The sequence below is a fragment of the Onychostruthus taczanowskii genome, unplaced genomic scaffold, assembly GCF_017590055.1.
Source record: "Onychostruthus taczanowskii isolate IOZ18803 unplaced genomic scaffold, ASM1759005v1 scaffold20, whole genome shotgun sequence".
NCBI classification, from domain to species: domain Eukaryota; kingdom Metazoa; phylum Chordata; class Aves; order Passeriformes; family Passeridae; genus Onychostruthus; species Onychostruthus taczanowskii.
Window position 1 is genome coordinate 8,867,786 of NW_024499240.1, and position 21,243 is coordinate 8,889,028.

At 37.6% G+C, this 21,243-nt stretch overlaps 1 protein-coding gene across 1 annotated transcript in view; it reads right to left on the reverse strand.

Moving 5' to 3' along the window:
• Window positions 1-21,243, reverse strand: part of RAPH1 (Ras association (RalGDS/AF-6) and pleckstrin homology domains 1) — a 75,887-nt gene that overhangs the window by 34,709 nt on the left and 19,935 nt on the right. Inside the window, exons 2-4 of the mRNA XM_041403281.1 lie at window positions 7,230-7,349; window positions 3,616-3,721; window positions 2,279-2,793 (exon numbers count right to left, since the gene is read on the reverse strand). Coding sequence (XP_041259215.1) covers window positions 2,279-2,793; window positions 3,616-3,721; window positions 7,230-7,349 — 741 coding nt within the window. The remainder of the gene's footprint in view (window positions 1-2,278; window positions 2,794-3,615; window positions 3,722-7,229; window positions 7,350-21,243) is intronic.

Sequence of the window (21,243 nt, forward strand, 5' to 3'; positions counted from 1 at the left end):
AAATAAACAGCATTGTTGATACCCAACAATTCTTCCAAAGAATCCATTTAAAAGCTAAATTCATTTAAAAAACACTACCACAAAATCTGTCACAAACTAAAAAAAAAAAAAAAAAAAAAAGTCATTTCCCTTTTCCTGTTCACCAGTGATGAGAAAAGAAACTTCTCTGTAAGAAGTCCCATCCCGTCACATAACAATTTTAATACTGAATAGTTGAATACCAATTCTGTAAACCTAGGGACAATTTCTAAGAATTGAATACTTTCCTCAGGCTACTGAAATTAAAAGGAATGGAGCCAAAGCAAGCAGCATGGTTAATGAGTGCAGAGGTTTCTGCTCTCAAGATGAGAGCAGAATCTGGATTTCAAATTACTGACACTTTCTGGTTACCTCCTTCAAAGGAATCAATCATTCTTATCAACTTATCTGGGCAGAGAAACAATAGCCACATTCTTATATGAGAAGCAATCACTGCGTTTGTACAAAGGCAGCCCTCACATGTCTTTGAGAAAAGCTTTTGGGCATGATTTTGAGCCTTGCAGTCAGTGGCCAAGAGCTCAGAAAGCAACTGAAACAGCAACTGCAACACTTGCAGCAATACAGATTAGCTTCCTGTGAAGACAAAGCAACTTCTTGACCTCTGTCTCTTGATTCATTAACATCAAGGTAATTAAGGGCGGCAGGTGGTTTGTTGATCACTCATGACACAAAAGATTGAAAAAAACTGGGAGACAAGAAGGGCAATTTTACTGATGCCTCAAGCATATAACTCCCAAAGTAAAACAGAAAATGTAGAGGGAGACCTGCAAGATCAACTGCAGAAAACACCTTGCATTAAAAATCAAAAAATGCAACATTCATGCTTTTCTTATGCTATGCAAGCTAGAGCAACTAATTTATAAAAGTAATCTTTTCAGCCTGAGAAGAGACAAAAATGCAAGACTAACTTTCTACATCATAAAGACAGACAAATAATCATAAATAACAGCTGGGGATGAAAAAAAAAAACAACAAAAACCAACCCAAAACAAAAGAAACCCACCCAAAAACAACAAATCAAAAATAAGCTTTATCATGCCATAAAAAGAAAATTATTCTCAAACAAACAACAATATAATCAATGACTGTCATAGGCTGGGCTTGAACACTTAGGCCTACAGCAATAATGCAAAGGTTTGCATTTTAACTTTCCAAAGAGCAAAGGGCACATTTCTATCTGTTCCACTTCACTCAACAGGAAATCTCCAATAAAGGCATACTGAACGCAAACTTTTTATATGAAAAGAAAGTTCACCTAAACTGTCATTCATTTCTCACCATTTCAAATGAAGATTTAAATCAAAGTGTGACCACAATGAGTTGATCGTAAGACTCACAAGCCTGCATTGTTCACTTTACATCAGATGAACTTCTGTGGCAGATGTGTAGAACCATGCCTTCAGTACAGCACATTCAGATTTGTTTTAATTATTGATTAGAATAAACTCAGTTTGTTCCAGTTTTCTCTCATGAAAGACATCATGCATATTAGTACAACTGACATTTTAAGAGGTCAGATTTCTGTTTCAGAAAGTATTTCTACAAGAGAACTTCTAAGTTTAAGTTCTCAAAATTCACTGTAACATCTTCCACATTTTCTCTCAAGTCAGCAGCACTTGCAATGTTCACCAAACTGGCTGTTCTTATTGAAGTTTCCTCTCCAATTAATCACTGTCAAAGTATCAAAATCCCAAAGTAGTATCTGTGAATGTTGTATTGCAGCCCAGGAATTTTTCTGTAGTGTGTATTGCTTCAAAGAGCTATTCCTGTCATACATTTAACAGGAGTATTAAGTAGCAGCAAATTACTGGTATAGTAAACCTGTAGATTGCTCCGTGTGTTTCAGGTATTAACTGTACTGTAAGAGGAATAGAATTTTGTCAATTGTGCTTTCTTTTTTCCACAGCTGTGCACTCCTCAGATTTAAATTAAAGGCAATATGTGATATTTACTTGGAATAAAAATATTAACTATAAAACCATTAAAATGCACGAGGGCTTTAGAGGAGGAAGAGATGGGGAAAGGTCCTAAAAAAACCAAAACCTAAACACATTCTTTATGAGAAGTTTCCTTTTAGACAGAACCAAAACCAGAGAAAGAAGTAGCTACAACACGGGCAGTTCAATCAACCCCACTGCACTGCAGATGTTTAGCTATGAGTGTCAGCATAGGGAATGAGGTGTAAGTTTGAAGAGAAAGACCCAAACCAAACAAAAATCTTGAATTAGTGACATCCTACCTCGGTGATCGGTTGCCCTTGAGAGGTCAAGTCCAGCTCCTGAGGTCTTGTCACCTTATCGATATCCAGGGAGTCCATGCTGGAAGCTGCCGAGGTCACGCTGGAACGGGAGGAGTTACTGATGGAGCGCACCTCAGCATCGCTCACTGTGCCAGCAGATGCTGTCCTCCTGTGCTGGGCAGTAACCACTGGCTTGGTGTCTTCCGCAACAGACTGCTGGGCTGCTTCATCCATGCTCAAGGAGGCCTTCTCTAACTGTGCAGTGATGTCATCCAGAGACACGTTGGCATGCGATGGTTTAGTCAGCTTAGCAGAGGAGGACAATCCTTTCATGCTGCTGTGCTTAGTGGAAGGTCGACTAGCAGGTGGTTTCTGAGTTTTGGGTTCTGTGGTAAGGCGTTTCACTGCAGCATTGTTTGCGGAATGAGAGCCGATGCTGCTGAGCTCCTGCTCTATGGAACAGAGATCAGCCATGAGGGCATCCAGATCCACAGTTTCCCCCTGATTCAGGGCTTCTGCAACAAATAAGAATAGTCAGTATGTGCAGTTATTTCGTTTGTAATGCCTCACTTTGTTATCACATCTAATAGTTAAGAGAGCAAAGGAAGCAGCACTTTCTTTTTCCATCTGTAGTGCAAAATATCTGCGCACTGCTGAACTGAAATTCATTTGCACTATCCTTGACCAGTGCAACTTTCACACTATTTAGGTTAAACTCATTTGTCAGCAAAAGAAGTCTATGAATGTTCAGACTACATATGAAAAGTTTAAACTGCTTTCCTGTGAATGGAATGTAAGAATGCATTTGCGTAATATCATGCCTCACTTTTCGAAAAAGTGCAGATGTTTTGCAATGCATTTTCTGCTAAAGTAATGCAACAGCTTTAAAAAAAACAAAACCAAACCAAAAACACTATATACATACTCAGACCTTTAAATTAAGGTTTCCTTCTGTTTATCCTGAAACTGTTCTGTAGCTATATTCCTGCATTCTGTTACATAAAGCAAGATGCTCTTTCTTCCTGGTTAACAGATAGACATTAAGTCACTCCTTCATGAGACCAGATCCCAGAACAAGCTTTTTTATACAAATACTACACTACAGTTCTCAAATACTAAGTGTTGTAAAAGATAATGCTTTAGGAGACACAAATATTTGAAAAAAAAGGACACCAGAAAGCAATGCCTTCAGCAAATATGTTCTCACCTCAGCTATAAGTGTATTCAAATGTTCTTACATTTTAGAATATTTTAATATGTAGTTGGAGTAGGATTTTTTTTTTTCCTTAGACTAGTACTTTTCTTAAACTATATATGTGGCAAATAATTTGACAAACCATTCAAATTGTACATGGAGAAGCGATATGAGAAGTTGGCAAGATTGGTTTCCTGGCGGAGGGGTGACCTCTTCACTGGTGCCACAGGCTTGTCTGCATCCAAACTCTGAAAAAGATCAAAAAAAGGGCAAAACAAAATTTGACAAAGATTTGCTTGTCCAATTCCTTAAGATGAATGAGAATTAATTTTCTCAAAGAGAAATTTTTCAGAAGTTACTGGTATATATAAAAGCACCCGTTTTTCAGGTTTTAGACTGAAAACAAACATCGTCATACTACAGAGATTTAACTTCAGATATGCTGTGAAGAAAAGTTGTTAAACAAATTCTGCTTTGTTTCAGAATCAAAAGGATAGAAGCATTTTCCAAATGCTTTTTTGAATGGTGTTAGAGACTAGCTCATTTTGAAACAGACAGCTGACTTACCTGTAACTATCTCTCTGCATGAAACTGCACAACATTCAAACTGGGATAAGAGTCTAAAATATGGTCTAAGATATCCACCATTAGATTATGAGCACAATCATGGTGTAAGTGCTTAAAAATATTCAATGAAGAATCCTATTTTATTAATAGGGACTTAAATTCACTAAATTTAGAATTTTTTTCCATAGTCTTTCCTGTGAATAACATTAAGTTATGAAAACCAACCTTAGCCAGTTTATGTAGGGCACATTTTTTTTTAGGAAAACTAGCATAGGTTAAAAAAGAAACTCTTTCTAACCAATACACTGACTTGTTACATTATGATGGCTAATATGGGTATAGTGCTACAATAAATACCAGGATTTTGTAAGTAGCAAGCAGTAGGGCACTGTGATCCAGCTGCTGACCCAAGAAGTACAGTCAGGAGCTGCTGGCCCTAGAGTGGAATGTGTTACATAGGGAATCCAGCTCTTGCTGTCACAATGTCAGCTCAACAGGCCTGCAGAACATCTGAAATTAGGCAAGGCTTGTACAGATAAAAGAGTTCCTGAAGATAGGCTTGCCTGAAGGAAAAGTGTTTTCTAGTTTCAACAGAATAAATTTTCTCACCTAAACTTTTTATGTTCATTTTCTACATCTTCACTCAAGCCTTTGTTAAAAAGATCAAATGCACTAGTTTTTCCCCTAATGTTTACTCTTCCTGAGCTCCCTTCTCTCCTCAGCTTGGCCTGAACTTAAAAAAAAGATAAAAAAAAATCTATAACCCTAGAGACATCAGGGAAACTGGAGACAGAAGAGGCAAGTTAGGCCCCGTTCCTTCAGACCGAACTCACTGACTGCTACAAAATATTTCCTGTGAAACAAATATATTCTGGTTAAAAGCACCCCAACCATGTTTTGCTGGCTTTATTAAAGTTATTGCAGATCATTTGACACACATGTGATATGCCCTCACCATTATCTGAGCACATTCTCCATAACTGCTAAACCAGCAATTTGGAGAACTGCTAAAAACTGTAACAGCACCAAAAGCTTAATTCTAAATAATCACGAGAAGCAAGGTAATTTTTTTTTTCATTTAACCTGCATCATGTAGCAGAGTAACTTAAGCAGAATAAATGTTAAGACACCCTTCATCAACACCAGATATTGCTCACATGCTGCAGATTTTGTGACTTTTGTTAGACCAAGACTTAAAGAGGGAAAGTGAATTCAAATGATTCCCATGGGCATTCAAATGATTTCAGATCTTTTAAAAAGCAGTTACATCTGGGTCTTATTTTAAATCGCTTAAAAATAAACATCTAGGAAATCTAAAAAGAAGTTAAAGATCAAGGACATCAGGGACAAAAACCTTTCCTCCTAGTGCTCTTGAAGTCCAGCTGATAGATAGCAACAAATACTGAAACTACAGGATAATGAACTTTGGATCTCACTAATGCTAACCATCTCCCTTTATTTGGGACTTCATTGGAACAGCCCCATTAAGATTTGATGACTGTCCAAATAAATGACCTGAGACACAATCAACTCCGTCAACTTGTTTATGCAGAACAATATGAAGTCATTAGAAGTTTTGGGGGAAATGTCATTTCTCAGTAGTTGTGAAAGATAGAAGGGCAACTGTCAGGCTATGTTGCCGATTGTCTTGAACGGTAATATGAAGGTAAGAAACAAATAATGTGGATACTACAATCAAGTACCTCTTAGTAGATTTTAAGAAATTTGCATGGACCAACAACAAACTGAGACATCACCCTGAAATCTGCATGTCAATAGTGTAGCTAAGCCTCAAGTAAAGCATAAGCCACAAATACATTTATATTTCTAGGCTGTTCATACCTTTAAAAAAATGGGTCAGCGAACAAAGGATCTAAGACCCATTGAACTGTTATGATGGCTAACATGATGGCTATAATAAATACAAGGATTTTATAAGTAGGGCAACTGTGATCCAGCTGCTGACCCAAGAAGTACATGACAGGGCCTGGAGTGGAATGTGACAGGGCTTCTGCCCCTGGAGTGGAATGTGTTACAACGGGCATCTTGCTGTCACTGAAGCTCAACAGGTCTGCAGAACATCTGAAATTAAGCAGTGCTTAATGGGTCTAAGACCCATTGTGCTCCTCTGTGAATATCCTCACTCAAGGTGATTTACAAAACCCATGCCTTCAAAAATGGTTCACACCATTAAAAACCCTTCAAAGTAAGTGAAAAACCAGCAAGAATTAGTATATACATATTAATGTCACACTCTTCCACACATCTCAGAAGGCAGGATTCTTTATTGCCCTGCATATGTGAGCTCAGAAAAAAGAAGTTTTCCCTAATAGTGCTATATACATTTAGAACTTGAATGGCAGAGACAGTAACAGAGATGAGCCTGAATTTGAAATCCCGTTACATGATTAGCTCAATTTTCCTTCAGTCTTCAGATAAGATGAAGATGAGTAAAACTGGCTCTTCTCTAGCTTAATGAACCTTCACGTATCATACCTCTGCTTAATTCTACACGACAAACAGGGAGAAGATCAAATATGTTATTCAGAAGGGCCAGTTCACACAGCTCAAACACTTACTGCAGGCAGTCACAGAGAAATGGCTGATTATACCCCAGGAGTGCAGCACATCATGCAAAATGCAGTATCTGCTTGTGAAGCAAAGGAAAAGCACTAGAAAGAAGGAAGGACCGAAAGATGTCCTATCAGCTGCTTTACTGATGCAGGAAGAGTACTCTGGAACAATAGTGAGTCCTTGAGGGTGTATCAGGGTATCTCATTACATCATCACTGGCAGCATTCACAATTTTTTCTTATTGCTGTTTAGGTGCAACAGATAAATGCTGTCACAGCTGAACAATGTCAATCCAGATGTTTGGAGACAGCCTCCCTCTTGTCAGCTGAAGTCCATGTTGCTCTACATACGTAAGAACAAAATAGCAATTCTATTATTCTCGGAAGGAACTGTTATACCCTTTGTGATAGGTCAAACCAGCAGGTTGTGCAAAATGAATGTAACAATCTCAGGATGGGGTAAACAAGCAATTTATAAACCTTTAAAGATTACTGAACTGGTCACAGGCTACTGTATGCCTTGCTGCAAGTGGTAGTCAAGCAGTTGGTATTCAATTGAAAAGAAACGTAATACCAACAAAAAATTATTCCGTGAGATGAGTGAAACCTCCCTCACCTGTGTGAGTTTGTCCAGTTCACCCAGCCAGGCCCCAAACATCTTGTCGAGATCCTGATCTTCCTTATCACTATCTTCTTCTGCACCATGGTCAAGCTCTTCATCTGACAATTGCTCCATCTGGAAAAAAAAAAAGAAAAAAGTTTGATACTCAAACTTTCTTGTCAGTGTCTAAGAACACTGGTATCAGCTATTACGTTTCTGAAACTGTTCATAAATCAAAGCAAATGTCCATCCATAAACTTCATAAAAATTCCTGCTTACTAGTAAAGACCCATATGGAAGTTGTAATACATAATTGCAAAGCCATTTTTGCAGCTCACTTTTGTCAGATGATGCAGAAAATGATTAAGAACAGAGTTCGCGATATGTAATATACCATCATAAATGCATGCTAGCCTTGCATGTGCCTTCATTGCCAGCTACTGTTGGCAAAATCCGTTGACATTGCATTAGAAAAATCCAACTCCTGTCCAAGGAATTCAGCTGACCACAGTTAAGCAACACCATTCAACCACAGGAAGTGCAGCCTCATTGCACTGCAAATAGATCACTACAGATCTGTAAACAGAAATGCCTAAACAGGCCATAGAGAATGTCAGCAATACATCCCCTGAGACAGTTCAAATCTTGGACACTGACCAGATCACTTCAGTGATACTGCACAATTTTTATTCAACAAAGGAACTTCTCTCTGGAAGCAAAGAGTCACCATAGCATTTCTCAGATCCTCCTTCATTCAACAAATTTGTGACCAAGATAAAGACAATGTTCTCCAAAGTTTATCTGTTATTGTCTCAGTGAAAAATAACCTTTTGTTTAAATCTCTTTTCCAGACATGTCCTCCGGCCTCTTTTATGGAGCTAAGACACGCATACCTTTATGTGTACACTCATACTGGCAAAGACAGGATCTAGTTCAGGAAGAGAATTCACATACTTGGGGGGACAAAAATCCAGGTAATAATTTGGAAGAAATCAGACAGTACAGAAGGGAAATTTCAGAGATGTGCTACAGAATGCCCAGAAACATATGAGAACAGATCCCCCACAAGAGCTACACAAAAAAATCAATGCTCAGTTGAACAGCTTGATTTAGTCAAGTCATGGGCTACATAGTTACCTGCTACATAGCTTTCAGAAAGCACCAGTTTACATTTTGTAGATTTAAAAATGAACTAAGTGCTTCTCTTCAAGAAAAGCCAAATCTTAGTCTGAAAGACATCAATGTCCAACATTGCACAGCCAAACTGATAAGGGATGTTATGAAAAATGATTAAGGTGATCTCAGAGAAAGAACTGCTCAATCCACTTTTTCTTTTACATGACCATTTTCGTGCAAAAAAAAAAACCTTCCAAGATTTTAAAAACAGTCTTTTCTTCTTATTATACATTACTTTTATTACATTTTAACTTGATAAAATAGGTCAGAGGAGACCTCAGAGGTGATCTGTAATTCTGAGGTGAGCAGAGGCCAATGTCTCCCATGGATGCAAGATACTGCCATGCAGTTGCTCTAGCAAAGCTGCTTCAAGTCTACTACTTGAACTTCTACTTTTGTGGGAGACCAGAATGCATGCGACTACCTAAAAAGAGGCAATAACACCACACTGCAAAAACACTGAACAGATTAAATTCATCATCTGAATCTCCTTTCTTCCACCACTTGCTTTGAGTTCTGCACTCTTAAGGAATTAAAGGAAGCACTTCCTAAAATCTAAGGGTGATGATGAAATTAAATCAGAACCAATATGTTTATGTAATATTGCTGCATCCTTCCACCAAGACTGTAGCAGTTTTTATATTCTGTAAGCCAGGCATGTGTTCCCCAGCAAGATTCCTCTCCATGATGCCTCCTGCAAGTCCACCCACATACAAAACTGGAGACAGCATGGTAGCAGCAACCCATACTCTGCCTGAATTTCTGCAAAGCAAACCTAAGCTGTATTCCACTTTTATCCCCCTTCAAAGCTCTGCCTTACTACTTCTTAAGCTGTAACATGGACCAGAAATAATATAAACTCAAGCAAAACACATTATACTTAAGGTGACATACTCAAACTGCTGTAGAAGTGCTCACATAGCATTTCTCAATGTCTAGATACAGTTGAAGAAAACAATTTTTATTTGAAAGCTAACGGAAGCTATTAAAAGGGTGCCTTATGAAATATGACTATGAACTAGCAAATCAAATAAATTGAAACTGCAATATAAATCACTCAGAGCACAGTATTTACAGGGACTTTACAATGCTAGCCTTTCCCTCTTTGAGCTGTTTCTAACACTCACCCTAGTTAGATGGATTTGTTTTGCAGTGCATTCATTACATGGCACTGTTCATAACACACCCTTTCATTAAGAGAGAATCTTGCTCTTTTTACTAATATTTCTGAGGATCTAAGCCATGGAAAGCATTCTCAATTTCCCATAAAGTGTTACTTTAGCTATTTTAACTTGGCATCAGAGACACTGCTTTGGTTCCAGTTACTCTGAAGACAGAATTAGCAGCCTAAAGAAAAATTTTACAAGTGAAGTACTGTTGTGTCAGCATGTCTGGCACTGAACCCTGTAGTACTTGCCAGCTCCTTGTAGTCCCCACCCAAGCTTCCTAACGTCAGCTGCATTTCCTATGAGCCCGTCAACATTTACTTGCAAAAGGCACACAAAAGTTAGTGTCTCATTCAGCAACAGCTAATATTTAGTCGCAAGTTCTGTAAAAGGAAATCTTAGTACAAGTTCCACAACTGGAAGACATCCCAAAGGACACAAATTAAAGAATTAATTCAATAAATGAGGACAGAGACAAAATGGTCAGAAAGCAGTAAATGAACTTCTTGGCTAAATAACTCAAAACATTAATCACTTCAAAAAAGAGTGCACATTCCAATTAAAAACTTCACATTTTCCTTTTTATAGCCATTTTCTTTCTCACTGTTGTTGATCACAGCAAACATGCACTGCACTTTAGCACATTATGATCAAAGTGGGAGTTATCACACCTTTCTAAGGATACAACATCTTTATTTATAACAAGAAGTAAAACCAGCATAAGGGGTAAGGGGTTGTGTATGTTTTGTTTAGTTGGGTTGGAGTTTTTTTTCTTAAAGGAGTCATTCAGAATTGAGTTAGATGTAAAAAATGGGGAAAGTATAATGGTTCTGATGTGATGCCATAAAGTAAACCACTTACATTCCTAAAACATTGGCAGGGGAGCAGATTTTAAATAGCTTTTATTTCTGTCTAGCTCAAACCAGATGACATGCCAAAGTAACTTCAGGATTCAAGTTATTTTTCAACACCTCACCTTCTATTCTCTTAAAGCGTTTGTCAAAGTAGAACATAAAGAAAATGAGCAGCATCATTCTGGGATAACTGGATAAAATACAGTATCAACACAGTGTAGGCTTTCATATGGAAGTGAGGCTTCCTGCACTAAAGAGTGGTCTGTGTATCATTTCATTATCCACTATGGACTGTGACAGTCTACTCTGTCTGAAATGCTATTTAAACAGGTAGACTCACAATCACTCTAAGGCAATGATCTAGTTTCCAAAACAGTTCATTACATTTTACTTTTAAATGCATGAAGCACAGTATTCTAGTATTAGATTATGAAAAATTATTAAGGCTTTCATTAGAAGTTACCAGTTGTAACATTTAATCAAAACCTACTATTTTAAATTACAGTGTAAAGAAACAAAACTCACCAATACTTAAGGAGAATAAAACAGAAATATTTACTCTTTCAAGATGATTTTTATATTCTTAGTATGCCAGGACAAGCATGACATATTAAAACACATGAGGAAAGATGGAAAGCCCAAGAAATACGCTTCAGACATACCACTTCAACATTTTCAAGAAACTACACCACCACAGAATTCTGAAACTAAGAAACAGTTCTCTTTATATAAACAGCTTTGGGACAGAGTTATCAAAAGTGTATCTTAAGTATCTTTTACTGAGAACCTGGCATGAGGGAAGTGTCTTGCACTGAGACCCTATCCTCCACACTTGCATGTTGAGAGAGTAGTTCCTACCTTAAATCAACCAAGTTGATTGAGATAAATGAATTTTTTTACTATATGGGATTGAGGCAAATGAATTTTTTTATTGTATGGTCAATATAATAAAGAAAGAGTCTCTCCTTATAAAGAAAACACTGCACTGAAAAAAATAAGCAGTTGTAAAATAATGAAGTTTCAGGTTGTCTCTATACCACAATTCACCAATGATGCAAAGACTAAGAGAAAGAAAAATAGAATTCTGAGTTCAGCTGGAAACACTTATGTGCATAAAGGGTTAGCAACAAGAATGTGTTTATTCAGTGTAATTTCAGAAGCAGTATAGTAAGAATTTTGAACTAGAGATGCTTAAGTATGTTCAAAATCAACTGACAGCATAAAACCCCAAAACTAAAACATACAATTTTTCAGCCAACTGATGTTTCTACCTCCAACCTTTCTTATTATTGAAATACAAGCTTGCACAAGGTTCTTCTTGGCCCTGAAAAAAAAAATTTGCCTTCTAAAAACAACTACTGAATTTGTTACAAACCTATTTTAGGGATGCAGTAGACAAGACACAAATATTTGAAACACCATCTCAAGAAATAACTGTTTTTCTGCATTTTAAAATCTAGCCTCAAGAACTATATAGCACACCCTGGTTTGGGAAGCACACTCTCTCTAGACATCATCTGGACATCCAGGTTCCTTCATTTGTGATCATTCCTGGGCTATTATGCCAATATCCATTTCTGTTTAAAAGTTATATACAACAGAACACTACACTAATACAAAATATGAGCACATAAGCACAGTGTGCACACATAAATAGAAGATTCTAGCAGGTTTTCATCTCTAGTATTCATTCACCTGACTGCTTAAAGAAACAAGGCTACTTGAACAGAAAAAAAACCTAAAATGCTTTCACAAAACTGACAGGCAATGACTCACATTCCTCTTCCCTGTTTCTAGACATTTCCATAATTAAAGTCATGGAAATGATAGGTACTTTGAGCACACACATTCATTTGTATCACATTAATACTCGGTTTATGTGAGACGGACCAATCAGATCTGGCCCACTTTTCGAGATTCTTATGCTATAACTGACACAAACACTCCTCCTTCACATTTAACACTGCAGCACATTAAGCCAGTGACAGTGCAGATCACTTGCTTTAGTATTTCTGTGTTTCTTCTTAATACGCATGAAGTATTCTGAAAATAATTACTCCTGAAAAAGATATTTGGAAGGGGATTAGAAAGTTATAGGAAGCCCTTTGTGCATTATCCAATGTTCTATAACCCAGTTTATGTTAAAAGTAATCTAGATGAAAACCAGAACAAAAGAACATTTGTTTTCTCTAAGCTTCAAATAGCATAGTAATAGCTGAATACCTCCCAAGGCTTCTGCAGCACAGATATTCCAATGCCTCTCAAATTCAAAAACTAAGATACAAATCTGTCAGCCAAAAAATTCAAATTCAGAACGTTCCAAATGAAAAAAATCTTATGTCAAGTGAAAGTCTGTTTCAATATTCTATTTTTAGCCAACTTTGAGTATCATATTTCTTTTTTTTAAACCACGCTTCAGGCAATAGTTTTCCAGACTTGGCACTAACAAAACAAGGTGAAAACATGCTGAATGTCTGATAAGATAAATCTTCAGACACTTAATTAAAAGCAAAGAGATCTTTCACAACCAATACTCTGAAATGCTGTGGGCGACCTCTTAAAATCCTGGACATCAATATACATTTCACAAAAAACCAGTCATATGTCAAGATACTGCAGATATAATTAAGGTGTATAAAGCATTCATTATTACTGTGACAACCTTGGATTTAAGTCTACTATCTATTTCCTGCCTTTTTTCCCTTACTCCCCAGCTGATGGAGGTGTCTTTTTTCACATCAATACATTACCTGCCACAATTCAACTTATCTGTCCTGTCCAAGTCAACTACATTCCAATTATTAAGGAAGTAAGGGACTCAGCATTGCTCTGGAAAATTGTTTTTATTTAATTCCACACTTATTTTTTAAAAACAAACTAATTAGTAACAATTTGGAAATAGCATTGGCAAAAAAGAGAAACAAATGTTAACACACGGGTTCTTTAAGCTGTTCTTCAAAATTAAAATAGTCATTGTACTTCAGCAAAAACTACTATTCTTCAAACGAAGTCAGGAGCAGAATATGCAATGTACAAGATTTATTCAGAGCAACTGGGAGAACAAAGACAATTCCAAAATACACTGAAAGAGTTTAAAAGCTATGTACAGTTTGAGCATATTTCTTTTCAAGTCTTTTGCTTTTTCTCAGGCAGTTGGTCTAGACTGCAGAACTCCAGCAAGTCTGAAAACCAGTAATCCTCAGTTTATGGTCTTATTTTCAGGTTTAACTGGGAGATGCAAAACAGGACAGCCCACAATACTGCCTCCTTTGCCCACTGATCCGAGCAACATGCAAGAATGTACCTTTGAAACCACAGAAAAGAAATCTGCTGTCTGAAAATGCATGTTTTGAACTGCACCGGCTACAGTTTTAATAAAAGATCAACTAAGGCTGCTGAAAGTAACAGTTATTCAAACATTCACAGCGTGATTCCTAATGCTCCTCTTAAAATCAGGCACATGCCTGTGCAAGAACTTGCCTTTGCCTCTAGCTGTTTGTATTTCAAGTCCAGTCAAACAACAGCCTTTTTCACTAAGCTCATAAAATATATTTCTTTCCATTATTTATAAGTTTGTTATATAAATATTTATAGCACACAAGTGAACACATAACTTACATTTTAACAACTGCTAATGAAACAATTGTTTGAAAAAGCAACTGGAAGAAGAAAAAAATCTTCATCAGATACCAGATCATAACATCAAAGCAAGTTGTCTCACTGCTTCTGGAATCCCCTAAAACACATCAATGCTGTATACAGCAAACACTGGTTTTCTGAAACTTGGTGCTGTTCTCTTGGTGCTGTACTCTTATATCTCTCACATTCTAACAGACTGTTCAACAACCACCCCCAGAAATTCTAACCAGGAAAGTCAAACATATCACAGTTGCTCCTTGGTCTTCCACAGATTTAATACCTAATCTTTAGAACAAAGCAGACACAGGTATGACAACTCAGTATTCTTCACAGACAATATGAAAGAATCGAGCTCTTTTTGGCTAGCAGCATGAAGAAACAGAAAAAGATATTTTTCCATATTCACATCCTTTGTAGCCCCCTTTGTATTTAAGCAGAATTTGTACACTTCTGCTCTAAGTTTAGCTGTCACTAGCACACACAATTTCCTGAAATAAACACACTGAAGATACCAGAATGTTTACTTCATCATCTTGATTTCTAGCAGTGGGAAATTGTTCCAATGTGCCACAGCAAAACCACCCACAGAATGCCCACCCATCCACCCCTTCTTTGCCTGAAAGCTCTGAGAGGTAAAATGGAAAGTGCATCAATCAGAATAGCCACAGGGCTGGTTTCTGGTTTTAAGCTGTCTTTGCATTATTATTACTTTATATTGACTCTACCTTTCCATAATTGCAACCTGAAATTTTAATTTAGTCCCCAAAGTGTGCCTCCTCCTACGTTGGAATACATTTATAAGGTCTTCTTTCCTGTATGGTAAGGGAAGCATGAAAATTACAGAAATGTCACTACAAGAATCTAACTGCATTTGAAATTTGCGCTGTTGGGAAGGCACACAGTAAAACCTTTATTCCCACCAATACATTTCAGTGCCTGACTCACATCTAGCCAAACAGATGCTGCCTTGAAAAGAAGGGGCTTTATCAATCATTGCATCCTATTTCCTGAACCAAGATTACAGCCAGAGTACCCAAGTGGACATTGAATTAATTCCCGTAAAAAGAGCATCCTAGATTACATCATGTCTCACTGAATAGTCTTTAAGAAGACAACGTGAAGACAACTATTAAAAAAATATTTAGATTATAAAAACATAACTTCCCTTAGCTAAAGTATTTTTCAAGTAGAGAGGAAAATAACTGTAAAATAACACTCATTAGTTGCAGAAGCAAACATCTTAGATTGACCAGCTGAGACTAGAGTATTTTCAGTGTCTAGCCTATCTTCGGTAGGCAGATAAATACTTAGGAACTACCTTAGTACCTATTTTCTGGAATCTTCATCATGTGGTTATTGCAATGCAAATACAGCTGCAGCATCTCTTTGCATTCAGTTTTACCTTTGGAATAATGCCTAAAAAAGAATAATAAATATGAACAAGCAGACTAAGAATAGGCATGAATTTTGTTGCAATATTTGGCCTTATGCACAGATCTCAGGGAATGCCCAAATACTCCTGTAGCTGTGGCCCAGTAATAACAATCACCACGCTAACAGCAGCACTTTCAGGACCATCCCACACTTGAGAAGAAGCATTAGCCAACCAATCACTCAAAAATTTACATCCTTTTACAGACTGGTCTGTTGTGCCTGTAAAGGGTCTTTTTCCACCAGGAATAAATATTGAAAGAAACTCATTTTTACACATACACTAAGTTCCCCTTCAACCATAAGAAAGCAAAATAAAGCAAGCAATTGTCCACTACCCATGAAATTGAACATCTCAACAGTGTTTACTGTTATAAATGGTATAAATGAATGATTAAACCAACCAGGAGAAGGGAAACGTAAGAAAATCCCTTAGGTCATAGGTCAAATTGCAATGCAGGTGAGAGTACTTCCTCATAAGACTGAGCTACTCTATGCTCTAGTACAGTTAAAAACGATTTTTTGTTCAAGGGAACCCTCTCAAAGGTTAAAAACAAGCATTATGCCAATGCTCACTCAATATACCACAGCAAACACTGGAAATCTCCATGATGTGGGTACTATCTAGACTCAGAAGTAGTTGCCAAATCCCTTTCCACAAGGACCTAGTGACAGTCTATGAACCATGACTCAAAAAACAGATGAGTAATGCTTTAGCTATTATAAATAAACAACATTCTTCACAGGTTGCTTTTATGTCAGGGTATATATTTTTTACGCTAACCTCAGCTGGAACAGGCTGGAAGGCAACTTAGGTTTCCTGGTAAGAATTAGGACTACATTGTGAAGAGCTGCATTTCACTACAGCCAGAACTACTACCTCCAGAAAAAAAAGGGAAAAAAAAACCAAAACCACAATTGCATATTTTTCAGAAGACCCACAAATGAATGTTTGATACCTCTAAAGGACACAGTTATTTCATTCTTAGCATTTATGCATCACCACATTTTGTTGTTTACAGCTAGCCATGACAAAACAGCATGACATTAAGAGACACCACATAGAAAAATATTTAGAGGATGAATAGGGGCATAATCTTTTGGCTGAAACATTTCTTTAAGAAGGAGAAAGTATATTCAATTTAGAAGACATCTGATTCATTTTAAACCCACCTCTAACAAACTGAGCAGAAGAACACTGACTGCCATAAGCCAACAATAAACACTGGCTACCCCAGCTCAACTAGTTTTGTATTTTAAGCCACTAATAAGACCAGCTTTAAGTACTGCAATTGGCAGTCAACTTTCATCCTCCAACTTCGTAGCAAACTGTAAGGAGAGACATAAAACCCCCCTCTATCCTCATCACTCTTCTGCATCACCAATCTCTCAAGTGTTTATTAAAGTGTCAGAGGTATATGAGGGGGGAAAAAAAGAGGAAGTACATGCTGCACCATGAGGTTACCATGAGAAATGGAATTACTCTATAAGGAGAGGTTTTTCTCCATGCAAGAGCTGAGTCTTTTGGGAGGCTTGGAAGGACTGCACTGAGGGAGAAGAGCTGAGAAGGGCTTGAGAGAGCCTCGTGTATCTAGAAGAAACAGTGATGTGGGGCACTGGACAGAGATGAGTCCCAGCAGTCAAAACTGGAAGGAAAGGCTGAAAGTCAGCAGGAACGGGGCAGCTTTCTGTGAAAGGAAAGGAGGGGATCACATGGCAGTAAATCAGCACTGCTCACTGGGTAGTGATGTGAGGCATATAGGCTGAAAGGATCCCTGCCACACAATGAGACTTGGCAGCAACTATGTGGCATGAAAAGGAGAAACTACAGACAAGTTCTTAATAATCTGGATATAGGTGGAAAAATATGTTTGTGAACGTCAAAACTGCAGGAGAATCACTGCTTCAAGAGAGTATTTTATCAGCATCTTCCCTTGGGTCTTGCAGGTGATTAAGCAAAATTTCAGATACCCATGAGACAGATATGCAATAGTAAAGAAATGGAAAGCCAACATCCTGCTGCGTGAACTTCAATTCACCATTTTCCTTGGTGATATTTTAAGAATCCAGGTTGTATTTCGAGAATTCCACCAGGTGAGAGAAAAAAAAACCAAACAACACCTGAAGGAAGTCCTATACTTGCTCAATTCTTGTTTTTCTCCTCAAAAAGTAAAAGAGAAGCCATTCCAGAAGTGAAGTCAATCTACAAAGCAGTTTTTGAGTGACATCTCATTGAGCAAGATGCCAAAGCTGGATGCCACCCCACTTTTCTCTAGTAAAGCCTGCACAAATTCCTGAAGAGGAGAATCTTGAGCAGATTTAGAAAGACATGCTCATCACTGATAAAAACTGAAAATACAGCTTAATTCCTACTTGTCATTCTAGCAGAATGTCACTGAAGATCTCCCTCCAGAGCTTCTGATCCCTCCCCCCAAAACCAACCCCAGGAAAAGAACACAAAATAAACAAAACCCCACCTCCAAAAAATTAAACCAAACAAAAAACCCCAGAGAAAACTGACAATAGTTCTCCTGACATTTTTTTCTTTTTAATACTTTCTTCTCTTGGGATTTTTCTTCTACTGTTAATTCAACATACTTTCTCTCAAGGGTGGTTTAATGATCTTAAAGCACGAAGTCCACACAATAGCTCAAACCAGTACCAGCAATTGGAGGTACAGAGCTATGAAATTTGTCACACACTGCCAACAGGAATCTAAACATTGCCTACTGAGCACTGACCTTAATCTCTAGCTTATACGCCTTCTGAAACTAATTGAAATTGTTTTAAAATTAATTTTGTCTACTTAAGATATTCTCTAAAGATATATATTCATACTGAAAGGCTGCGTTACTTCAGTTTCTAAATAAATCTCGGCACCAAAAAGTGAGGGAGGGAAGCAGGGAGGAACACTACAACTGGGTACCACTCCCTGGAAAAAAAGTATTTAAAGCAAGAAAGCAGCCTCCACATAAAAAAGTTTTGCTATGTCAAAGGTTGGAGAAGTCTAAAAGCCAGTTAACACCAACTGATGCATTGCAAAAGTCTTTATCTAGAATGTAATTGCCTCAAGATTAAGACCAAATGTAAATATTTAACACAGAATCAATGTTTTGAAGTACACATTCCTGAAAAAGTAAGGAAATTACCTTCCATAGCAAAAAGGAAAAAAACAGAGTGTAAGTTATACCACTGAGGAAGCCAACATGAAATTTCAATACAGAATCATGGAAGATGGGGCTGACAGCTGGGTTTTGTTAAAGGAGGACTTTAAACAGAAGTACTTAAACTCATGGGATTAGGCCAGCATTCCTAAGAAATGCTGTTCAGATCTTAAGCTGCAGAGACCTTGCCTAAGCAGCTCAGCAAATGAGTCACATAAACAACTACTGTAAACTCTGCTGCCACCACACTCGGTAGCTTTGTGAATGAAGCTTTTCTTGCATATGAAAACTAAAGACAAGAGTGTTTTGCTACTGGAATGGGGAGCTGGGGGGGAGAAGGAGGAAATAATCAAGTAAATCAGCAGACTCCATACCACCACTTAAAATCATAAATTTCAAATTTTCTTCCCAAAAAATTATCTTTTGTCAAACATTTAAACTAATGAGATTTTAAATTCCGTGAAGAATAATCCGAAGCAGGTGGCTGAGAGCAGCTATTATGCACACAGATACATATAGGCTGTGCATTATGTTTCACTTTATGTTTTGCTTACAAACATACTTGGAAATTCTGTCACTTAGTATTCGATTATTCACATCTCCTAGCCAAGTCTGATGCTGTGGTAAAGATAAGGCAGATTTAGATGAAAAGAAAAAAGAACAGCATAGGCTGACTAAAATAATCTTAAAGTTTACAAAAAACGTTTTTAAAAGTAGCATTTCTTAGACCAGATGGATACAAAGCCATCTTCAAATAAACACATGAACTTGTTTTATATGTAACTTTCTTTTTTTTTAACTACAACAAAAATGAATGAGCTTTTTTCAACATCTTCTAAGGAAGGGTCGCACTGAAAAATATACTATTCTCATTTCCATGCTGAGAGACACAAATTCAGAGGGACAGGAATGAGATACTCATGTCAGACATCAGTATGGGGACAGATACCCTCCTCTCACCGCTGAACTGTGAACCTCAAGGGTCCGCCAGTTTCCAAGCAGTTAAGGATGGTACTCTGCAGGACAGCGCAGGGCCTTCAGCACAGAGCAGCCTCCCACAGAATGCTCAGCAGCAAAAGGCAGGATTATTTCTTTTGGTAGCTGCTACTCTTTGACTGCCATCCTGGCAGCCAGAGAAGGCTCTCCTCCACCACACTGGATTTGGAACATCCTCCTCATTGAGGAGCCACAGGTGAAGACAACTCACCTATTTCTCAAGACAGGGGAGTAACTTTCAAAATCATTTCCAATGCCCACATTCAAGCTTCCCATGAAAAGCAAAGTTGGGAGCAGACTCTGTGACATGCCAAAGGTAGCAGATCATTTGTGCTTGCCCCTCCAGAAACAAATTCACCTGGAAACACACACTGGGCTGTGCATACCCAAGAGTTTCAGTCACATAGGAAAGGAGGGGCTGCAGCACGTTCTTCCTCCTTTTTCCTTCCTGTCCTCCCCTTGGATAAATATTCCATCTGTTCAGATGAAGAAGCTGAGCACCAAAATGTTACAGCACTTCCAGTAGCAAATTCCTTGCATTTGCCCTATTCTCAGAAACACTCCAATGGCAAAGGGGCAGCCTACCTCCTACCTGCATTGCTCTGCAGGATCAATGCATTCATCAAATATATACCCCCAACTATTATCAGCCGAGTAAATCTATACACACTTTTTAGCAATGCATTTGTGAAATTCAGTCAATTTCTTATTTTTATCAGCATTTAAGTGCTGCAGAATATTGAAAAAAAAAAAAACCCACAACACATTTTGGATGGAGGTTTTCTTTGCATTTAAAAAACACTGACACAACTGGCTCAGAAGCAGTAAAATTGTGAAGTTATCTTTCTCTCTATTCCAGGGTAAACTTTCTACATTAGTTTTCAAAGGAGTTTTTGGAAAAATGTCTCTACAAACTTTCCTGATATTTTCTTTTTAATTTTTTTTAAGCTCCCACTCCTCCAGTTTAAAACAACAACTTAGACATTAAAGCTTGAGCCAGGCAAACACCTCCTTGCTGTTGTGAAAAGGAAATCTCTTTCCATCCATTAGCATGCTGCTCCAGAACATCACTGAGCCTGCTTAACCTTCTAAACTATCAGAAAACTCACTCAACACTCCAAACACCTAAACAGTCTTTCTGCCGAGGTTGCAAGCAGCAACAGATTGCCCTGTGACTGGACAAATATTAGAGCCAACACTTTCTTTTGGAGCTGGGAGAAGGGACAGGGAAACAAACAAGTGGGACTTCCCCTTTTTGGAAGAAGCAAGTTCACCTGTAACCTGCAACTCCATTTCTAGCTCAGAGTGTACTGTAAGATTCAAGCATTTGTTTTATGTTCTTAAGCTCATAATAAACAGAAAAGCCTACTTTTGCTATTAATACAGAGAAATTTTCAAATGCTACCTGCTGTAGAGCACATGTAGTCACATATGTATGACACTGAAAAACCAGTATAATTTTGCTGAATTTGCATTTATGTTAAATTTGGATCAGTTTTACCAAATTAGTAAAATGACTAACCTTAATGAATAACTTTCCCTACAGACATGTTTAAAGCTTGTACTTTTTATTACAAGCACTAAGTGTTTCAGTACTTTTCAG